This window comes from Hydra vulgaris, chromosome 07 (genome assembly GCF_038396675.1).
Source record: "Hydra vulgaris chromosome 07, alternate assembly HydraT2T_AEP".
Taxonomy (NCBI): Eukaryota; Metazoa; Cnidaria; class Hydrozoa; order Anthoathecata; family Hydridae; genus Hydra; species Hydra vulgaris.
The window spans coordinates 6,744,018-6,754,403 of NC_088926.1; the positions used below are offsets into that span (position 1 = coordinate 6,744,018).

A 10,386-nucleotide genomic window follows, 5' to 3' on the forward strand; every position below is an offset into this window, starting at 1 on the left:
AATAAGTTACTTTCTGATCATCAATGTGGATTTTGATCTTCTCATTCTACAGCTGATTTGCTAACAGTAATAACTGATAAGTTTTATGGTGCATTAGATAAAGGTGGAGAGGTAAAGGCCGTCGCTCTTGACATTTATAAAGCTTTTGATAAAGTTTGGCATGCTGGTCTTCTCCATAAGTTTTCTTCTTACGGTGTTTCTAGTAACATCTTTAAGATTATTGAATCCTTCCTTTCCAATTGTAGTATAAAAGTTGTTCTCGATGGACAGCACACTTCCTCTTATTCTGTCACTTCAGGGGTTTCTCAAGGTTCAATACTTGGCCCTATACTCTTTTTAGTTTACATTAGTTTTAATGTTTAACTTCCAAGCTAACACTCTCTGATTGCTTGGAGGGGGCATTTGAGCTTGAAAAGGATCTCACTTCTGCTACAGCATGAGGCTCACATTGGCTGGTGGACTTTAATTCAGATAAAAATCAAATTTTTTCAGCCGATCGTTATCGCAATAATTTAGATCTTTCTATATTTATGAACGGTAATGTACTTGAGTCACCTACCCTTCATCTTCTAGGATTAACTCTTACTTCCGATCTTTCTTGGAAACCATATATCAAATCAGTTGCAAAATTAGCATCTGCTAAGGCTGCATCTCTTTATTAAGCTCGGAACTGTCTTACTACGGATTCTATTCTCTATCTCTTTATATATCAAATCCAGCTTTTTATGGAATACTGTTGCCATATCTGAGGCTGATCTTCTAATGATGCTTTTTCTCTTTTAGAAAAGGTGCAAAAAGGCATTGTAAATACAGTTGGACCTACTCTTGCAGCCAACCTCCAACCATTATCACATCGTCGTAATGTTGGTTCTTTTTCTCGTTTCTACAAATACTATAATAAACAATGGTCTAAAGAGCTATCGTCCCTTGTGCCATCTACTAAAATTCATTCTCGTGTCACTTGTGATTTAATTAAATCTCATTTTTTTTCTGCGACTGTTCTTAAGTGCTCCAAAAACTCTTATTCGTCTAGTTTTTTTTCCTTTGATTTCAGTTCTTTGGAATTTGCTTCCTTCGTGTTGCTTTCCTGATTCATATAATTTGCAATCCTTTAAGTTGTCTGGCAATCGTAATATTGCTCTACAATCTTCATCTTTTCTCTTCCAATAACTTCTAACTCTCATTAGTGGTTGCTTCCAGCCTTTTTGGAAGCGAAGATGTTTGAAAAAAAAAAAGAGTTTAAAAGTTATTTATATAATCGCAAACCGTTTTTATCTGTTGGCGCTCCTTCACCAATGAATTTGCTAAAGATTACCTGTGGTGTTCCGCAAGGATCAATTCTCGGACCGCTTCTTTTTCTCAACATATAAATCAAAAATCTTTATAAAGTATCCAGATTAAAGACAATAATGTTTGCTGATGATACAAACCTATTTTTATCTCATAATTTATCCCTACAGTGTTTCAACTTATGAACCTAGAGCTAAACATGATTTCTTCCTGGTTTAAATCAAACAAATTATCACTTAACATTAAAAAAACTAATTAGATTTTCTTTCATCCACCTTATTAAAAAAAAATATTTCCTCATAAAATGCCATCCCCTTTTCAATAATGTCAAAATAAACAGAGTAAATGTTAAAAATTTTTTTGGTGTTTATATTGATGATAACCTTACTTGGAAAATTTATGCGACAAAACTTCAAAAAGTATAGGAATTATATATAGGGTAAGAAGGAATTATATATAGGGTAAGAAGCTTTTTGAATAAGAAAACTCTAACTCAATTATATTTCACTTTTATTCACTGCCATATGCACTTTTATTCACTGCCATATGCCTATGCAAATATTGCACGGGCTAGTACCAACAAAAGCAAACTCGAACCTCTTCATCGTCATCAGATGCATATAGCACGTTTAATAAGTTTTAGTGAACGTTTTACCCATGCAAAGCCTCTATTAAGAAAAAATTTTGCACTAAATATATATCAAATTAATATTTATAATATTCTATGTTTTATGTTTTTATGTAAAATCAATTCTTCCGCGGTTTCTTTTCATAATTTGTATTTGTCTAAAGATAAAAATAAATACATTCTACGCAATGATAAGATTTATTAAGCAGCCATATTTCCAAACAAATTATATATATATATATATATATATATATATATATATATATATATATATATATATATATATATATATATATATATATATATATATATATATATATCTGGCCAAACAAACGATATTGGTAAAATAGGTTGCGGGAGCTTCCTGCTAAACTGCGGTACTCTGTGATAAATAAATTTTTGGAATGTACAGCATTTGAATTTCAAGAATCTGTAACTTTGTATATTGGATTTTATCAATTTTTTAAGTAGAGACGACCGAACAATCATTTGAACCGATACTCAAATATAAGAACCGTCAAGAATCGGACCGATAGGAACCCAACAACATTTAACTTAGTCATTACTGAAGAGCTACTTCCGAATGTGATTTTATTTAATCTATTTATATGTTATTTAAGGTTATGTTTTCTAATTTTTTTGGTCACTTGTCGCACCAACATTTATTGTTTTTCAATTTAAATTTGTAGAAACCGAACCGTTAAATAATATTTGAATTATTAGTATTATTATTAGTATTAGAAATTTCACATTCGGGGGTGCGTGTTTTGATTTCACTATCAATCTATAAGAGATACCAGAGTTAAAACTTGTATAACCTAGTTTCTCAGACATACAATTGTGTATGCCTTAATAACAAGGTTATACATATGTAAACTCTAAGTTTAAACATCTACTGTTGAAACTAAGAGTTTTTAAATTATGGTTTGTAAACTTTATTACCGTTTCTTTTTATCAATTTATTTAACCAAAAAAATAAAAATTACAAATTTAAATATAATTTACAAATTTAGGTTCGGTGTCCCTCATATCGTCCCCTGAGTATAATCTTGCTCTATCTACAAATGCAATAAATAAAATGTTCTATTTAATATATAAAATAAATACAAAAAGTATATATATGAATAAATACAATGTTCTACCTAATAAAATATAATATATTGTACTACATAGAACATTGTACTTATTTATATATAATTTTTTTTTGTATTTATTCTACATATTAAATAGAACATTTTATTTATTGCATTTTAGATATAACAAGATATACTGAGGGGACGATATAGTTAAGAACACGTCAATGAAGTGACCCCTTAATAAAATAAACAAATAAGATAAAAAAATATTAAGACAAGTAAATTATATAGAGAGTAAACTACAATAATACAAGTTATAAAAAAAAAAAAATTTTTTTTAAACTTGATTAATAATTTAATTATTAATCAATTAATGTTGCAGTTATTAACTGCAATACTCATAACAAAGTTCTGCCAAGAAATATTTCTCTCAATATTTTGTGTAATTATGGCTTCTCTCAACTTATATATTTTAATGTTAGGAAATATATCAAATTGTATAAGTTATTATTTATTTATGTTATTTAGTAATGTCAAAGTAGTTAGATATATGTGCAAAGAATATGGTAAATATAAGTAGAGCCAATGAAGAAAAAACTGTGTGTAGTTTAAGTAATCAATTTGGAATCGAAGTTCAAGCTTTACTAGCTTTTACAGCATTCTGTATATTAATCTGTAAGTTGCAAATCTAATTATAATTTTAACTAATAGAAACAAAAAATTAAAACAACTTTTTGATAAAAAAATTTTTAATTAAATATAATAATTTTTTTATTTATGATGTAATTTGCAGTGAAGCGTTATAGAGAGCCTGTTGCTGAAAGGCGTTCACTTCAAATATGGTAATTGTTAATATGTTTAATTTTGTAATCATTAAATCTTAATTGTTAAATCTTAATTTTCTTTTTTATGATAATAAACAGCACAAAACATTTTTTTTGGCTCATTTAAAAAGATTAAAAAACCCTTAAGTTTTTCTTGACTAATAGAACTCATAAGTTTCTTTGTGTAATTATTTAAGTCTAAAAGCCAGGGTTTTTACAGATTATTGGTTAATTAGTTTTATCAATACCCAAGAATTATTTGTTTTTCAATGCATTTAAAAGCCACTTGGTTTTTCTTACTTATCAACAATCTCATCTTCTTACAAAAAATATATATAGCATTTAAAAATACAAAAAATACATATAGCATTTAAAAATACAACTTTTGACTCTTGTCAACAACTAATAATCATTATAAAAAATGTTATAATAATCAAAAAATGCAACATGTGGCTTTTATCAATAATTAGCAAAGCTAATTAATGAGGCACATTAAAATCACAACATCTCCCCAAGCTCTACAAGAGCTCATACATAATCGTGATTCTTGACTCTTTTTGACGTGACTCTTCTTCCATAGCAAGTGAATCGAACAGACTGTAATCTGATGGATAGTTTTGATTAGTGCTGTCCATAATATTGTCAGCTTTGCCATCATCCAAAGAATTTATTTAAAAATTTGGATCTTCACTGATGACGTGTTTAAAGTTTGTTTCAGGAGGTTTAAATAGTGTCAGATCGTAATCGCCATCAGCTGTTATATCTTCTTCTTTTTTGTCTAGACGATGATGCTGCAGATAAGAAAAATGTTACGGTAATGTATGATCATTGACAAATTCAGCTGATAAACCATTATGCAATGCCGCTATACTTACTTTCAACCATCGTTGTGTACACAGCGTCATATGCTTGGGCTTCACACACTTTATCACCAACTTTCCATCCTTGAAACTTAGTCAAAGACTTTTGTGTTGATTTGACTTTAGTGATTCCAAGAATTCAAATGTGTTTGCTATGCTATTAATAAAATTAGCTATGCTAATTAATGACGCACATTAAAATCGCAACATTATTTTTTAACATTTTTGTTTTATTTATCACAGAGTTATTTTAATTTATTAAAGAATTATTTAAACATATTTTTAATATTGTTTTATTTTCATCTATTTAACCATAAGCATTAAGTTTTGTTACTTCCTCAAGGCTTCAGAGGGGTACACTACAGTTAAGAAAACTAATTTTTTTCCATTATCTTTTTATATGTAACTTATTTTATTAACCCTGAACTTTAAAACATGAATCTTGTTAAAAAAGTTCTACTATTGCATTTAAAGTACATACTATAATCTTTTATTGCATTTTAAAGTCTTGCTTTATTGATTAAAGCATGGAGGTAAAATAAAAAGTTTTGTCCATTAAATGGGCACACTAATAAAGTTATTTGACTGTAATTTGAAAATGATATATAAAAGTCAATTTAAAGTTAGTTTAAAGTCTTTTGTATTTTTTAGGTTTTGTGATACATCAAAACAAGCTATTGGTGCTATGCTAATTCATTTTGCAAATGTCTTTTTAGCAGAGTTAAGCCATGAACAGGATCCTTGTACCCTGTAAGTTTTGATTTAACATATACATAAGTAATTTCAATTTTTAATTAATCTGTTCTTAATAATCGTTAAATGCAAATTTATGATTATTTATACTTTATATACTTTTTATATACAATAGGGTGTGTCGAATAAGGACTTATTACTAAAAAAATTATTACTAAAAATATGGGGTGTTACCAAAAGTTGCAGATTTTTATGGAGAATTATGGTTTTAAATTATGATTATAAAATTTGAATTAAAATAACTTTTTCTTAGGTGATTTTGTCTGTTTATGTCACTAAAATTTTGACCTGGTTTCTCAATAAAACCCAGTTTTTATTTAAGTATTGAGTCTTTTTTATTCAATAAGTATATACAGTTGGGATATAAATGTTGGTTAAAGCTAGTTTTGATATCAATATATATTTTACTTATAAATTTTAATAAAATTCAAAAGGAAGATTTTTATTCTAAAATTATACTTTGATTTTAAATTTGTATATACATGTTAATTTAAAGCTAAAAGAAGTAAAATTAAAAATTAATTTTTCAAACCCATTGCTTTTATATTTTATTAAAAACAAATTTTCGAATCAATTTTTTCTGATATTACTATTTTATTTTATTAACATTTGGCTGTATGTCTGTGTAAAAAAAGGCATCTTTAAAGAGACATCCATAAAGTATGTACGCTGTAAAATCACTGGTTTATGAAATATTTGTACTTTATGTAAGACCTCAAATCAAACTGATCTTTGAATCTTTTTTCTGAAATTTGAGTTGTTGCACCTGGTAAAGTATATGTTTAGGACCTTTTTAGGAATATTTAACTTTGATCTTAAACCATCATGGAAAATAAACTCCTACAATAAACTCAGTGGTAGACCTTAAACTTTCAAATTTTTTACCTTAAATTCCATGTTTAGAAATCCATATTCTACATATTCTGTTAACAGTAGTTAACTGTGAAACAAGCCCATATATGTAACAAATAAAGTTTTGGTGGCAAGATACTTCTTCTAATAAAATTAAAACTGATCTGCAGTCAAATCATTTATTATATTATCATCAAGAAAAATAAGTTGATTACCAATTTTAAAAGTTTTAAATTATGGATTTATATCTAGATCTGTAGCCAGATCAAGCATGGACCCAATAAAACCAGACCATTTATTCTATATTTTGTTACACCATCTAAGTTTGTTATAAGATGCCTCAGTGGCAATTCGTTTGTATGGAGATGACATATAGACCAAACAAGTTTTTTTCCTAATTTTTTCTTCTTTATTTTTGATGACTCCACCCTCCTAAACAGTGTTTACACTTGTGGACCACCAACACCCATTAAAGATTTGTCAATCACTTAGTCAACTATTCAATTATTTGCTATTATCTCTACATGATTAATGCTGGTGTTGTTTTTCCAGGTTCATTACAAACAAATTTATATTTGTCTTTCACAGTAAAAAATTTCTATTTAAGTCATCAAGTTTAATCATTTGTTTGGTTTGAATCTATTATCTCATTTCCAAACAATTCTCTCATTTCCATCAAAACCAATTCCAACAAATCCATTAAAAAATATTTTGCTTCTCCATATTTTGCTATATTATCAAAATCCTTATTAAGATCAAAGATGATTTTTTCTTGTGTTCTTAAAACTTCACACTGGTAATTCTGAAGCTAAAAAGTGTTTTCTTGTACCAATTGCACACTTAATTCTGAAGTTAAAAAGTGTTTTCTTGTACCAATTGCACACTTAATTCTGAAGCTAAAAAGTGTTTTCTTGTACCAATTGCACACTTAATTCTGAAGCTAAAAAGTGTTTTCTTGTACCAATTGCACACTTAATTTTACTAGCCTTTTAGGTGTCATTATTCCTCTAAGTTGTAAAATATTTGCATAAAGTTTATATTGGATCATTAATGAGAAAACGTAAAATATATTATCAGAATGAAAGAAATTTAGGAAGAGTTTTTAAACTTGTTCCTAACAATATACATTTAACAGTTATGTACATACTGTGGCAATAAAAAGTAAAATTTTGTGATTATCATTTTAGATTTATCATTTATAAATAAAATGTTTCAGTAAAACTTTTTGAAAAATTAAAATTTATTTTGCACATTTGTTACAAATATAGTTTTAAAATTTCATACATAAATATAAAGTCAAACTTATGAACAATATTGTCCAGTAACCTCATTGTTCCATGTAAAAGAAAACAAAAGTTGTTTATATTTTCAAAAAATTTTAATCACCTAAGCAAATATTTTTCTAATATAAAAAATTAAATTAGATTTGGATTCACCATAAAATTTGACAATTTTTATTTATATCCCCAAATTTTTTTTAACTTTTGAAGTCAACACACTCTAATATACATACTACTTGCTACTACACCTGTATGTAAAGACTAAAGATGCCTTTACATACAAGTCCACCATGCTACTTTAATAATAAGAACCTGTTTGGATTTGAAGTTTTGAACCTCTGCTTTTATATTTTTGAAATTTTTTTAATTTTTGCTTACTCTTTTTCTTTTATTCTTTTTTGTCTTTATTTAAAGTTATTATAATATGTTACCTAATTTTTATTTTTTTAATTAATCTTTACTTCATCTTTGCTTTCTTTGTATGTTCATATTAGATTATTTTTAAAACAATTCTTTACCAATTTTATTTTAGTTACTTCATTAATTTCCTTCTTGATACAACTGTTGGTTTACTTGTTATTTGGTTATTTCTAAAGTTGTTGGAGTATGTAGCTATGAAGAGAGGTTGGGTGCGGCTTAGAATGGGGGAGTATGGTAAATAAGCATTTTTTCCCCCCATTTTTTAATCTTTTTTAAAATATATATTCTTGGAATTTATATTTTATTTATTTTGTAGAAATTTTTCTTTTCACTAGGAAGACCTGTAGAGTTTATGACATGGATGTATCAATGCATTGTATATGTTTTTGTAATGTTTATAGAAAAAGTAGTTATAATCCTTCTTTTTCAATTTAATTTTTGGACGACAGTAAAGAAGTTCATTCTAAAACCCATTAGCGCTTATCCTAGATTCGAGGTTGTTCTTGTTGTACTTATTGTCCCGTTTTTTATGAATGTAAGTATTTTTACATAAAAATAAAAATTTAATAAATGTTTTATGTCTATTTGTTTTTAATTTCATTTTCACGTTTTTTAAAAGTCTGTTTAAAATTTAGATCTAAATAAACTTGTTTAGGCGTTGATGTTTTGGGTGATTGACAACTTTTTAATGCGAAAACACTTGCGAATGAACTACAAAGATAAAGACCTGGAACCTGTACTTTTTAAAGGAGGAAGTTCAAAGCATTATAGTCATGAAGGTGAAGTTAGCTTACAACTTCTCTCCAATGATAGCATGGATAGTGATGACATTTCTAATAATGATGTTGAGTGCCGTTTTAAAAATGCTGGTAAAACAATTGTTAAATCACGTCGTCAGTAAAACTTTATTGCACCTAATGTTGCATGCTAAAAAACTTGATTGCATCTATTGCATGCTAAAACATATAATAGTTACAACCCAACAAGTTTTAGATCTGTTTTGAAATAAATTGAGTGTGATAAAAAAGCTGTAAATAGAAATAAAAGAACTGAAATGAAAGAATTTAAAAAAAGTAATTTTGAAATTGAAAGTAATCAGGCATTTCTGAATTCGAGCATTTTTAGTAGTTCTATTTTTAACATAGATGCGGTGACATACTAAAAAACAAGGTAAATTTTTTTTCTCAATAGAAATTGAATAGGTTATTATTTGATACTTGGTAACTTAGTATATTACAGATCACCTGTTAAATTGGAAAAAAGAAGGTCCCTCATTAACTTGAAAAATCAATCAAAAACTATTTGGTAACTTGGTATACCAAATCTCTCTCTGTAACTTGAAGAATTACTTATTATAATTCACAGATCTTTTCACAGATCTTTTCAGCTTGGTAAATAATAAATGTTGTTTTATTGATATTTTGATTCTTAAACTTTAGTTAAAGGTTTTCTCTTTAAACCTTTTATAAGGTAGATATATTTAAAATACCCTAAGTTGCTTGATTGCAATTAATATTTAAATCTTATGTTATCCATATTTAGGGCTAATAGTTTATTTAATATCTAACAAAAAATTGTAGTAAAGTTAATAAAATTGTAAATAAAACTAATAAAAATAAATTAGGAATTTTTTTTTTTCAAAAAAATAAGTTTTGTATAATTTTTATATAAAATTTGTTTTTATATCTAGTATGATTTTTATGTTTGACATCTTCGAATCGTTGATATTTTATGTTCTATTTAAATATTTAAAGATTCAAAATTTTAAACATGCTCAAACGTATTTTAAACATTGCTAAAGCCTTTAATTTATTATTCTGAGTGTTTGAAATTTGAATGGTATTTTTTTATCAATTTTAAAATCTAGTCGTGTCGATGTCAGTAGTGTATTGTAATAATATGAGAAGAATAAGTACTAGAAGATGCTGTTACCATATTTATAGCATTTTTGTAAATAAATATTAATTTTACATTTTCTAAAATGATTTTACGACCAATAAAAAATCTTTTTATTAGTTACTTTTAGTTGCTTTTTTTATATTTTGGTTTGCTGTTTTCTATCTTTTGTTTTTTTCCTTTTAGTTTTTTTCCTTTTTATTTTTTTATTTATTTGTATTAGCAATTAGTGTTATTTTTAGAATGATGTTGTATTCAATATTGTATTTCACAGATTAAAAATGTCTGCGACGTGAAATAATGCTTGTTTTGCATTTGTTTTGTTTTAAACATGAAATCTGAATATATTTGTAAATATCATTTTTTCATGTTTTCAAAAAGAAAAATTTTTAATAATTTTACGTCTATATTCTAATCTCATAAAACATTTAACAGATAGACATCTGATTTAGTTAAAAAGTTTCCGGTGTTATTATTTTACGGTTTCCCCTTTCTGCAAAAATTTAT

The 10,386-nt window shown here is 26.6% G+C and overlaps 1 protein-coding gene across 1 annotated transcript; it reads left to right on the forward strand.

Annotated features, from left to right (window-relative positions):
• Positions 1 to 3,503: 3,503 nt before the first annotated feature.
• On the forward strand, positions 3,504 to 10,177 carry LOC100200213 (store-operated calcium entry regulator STIMATE). The gene is made up of 6 exons (XM_065800900.1): positions 3,504 to 3,669; positions 3,788 to 3,836; positions 5,330 to 5,428; positions 8,096 to 8,217; positions 8,319 to 8,518; positions 8,639 to 10,177. Exons 1-6 carry the CDS (start codon positions 3,558 to 3,560, stop codon positions 8,882 to 8,884), a joined length of 828 nt encoding a protein of 275 aa, XP_065656972.1. The 5' UTR covers positions 3,504 to 3,557; the 3' UTR covers positions 8,885 to 10,177.
• The last annotated feature ends 209 nt before the right edge of the window (positions 10,178 to 10,386 follow it).

Excerpts from the sequence above, each read along its gene's own strand:
- LOC100200213 (XM_065800900.1), top strand. The coding sequence starts at position 3,558 with ATGGTAAATATAAGTAGAGCCAATGAAGAAAAAACTGTGTGTAGTTTA. Across the intron at positions 8,218-8,318 it reads GCTTAGAATGGGGGAGTATG|GAAGACCTGTAGAGTTTATG; the intron begins GTAAATAAGCAT and ends TCTTTTCACTAG. Across the intron at positions 8,519-8,638 it reads TTGTCCCGTTTTTTATGAAT|GCGTTGATGTTTTGGGTGAT; the intron begins GTAAGTATTTTT and ends AAACTTGTTTAG.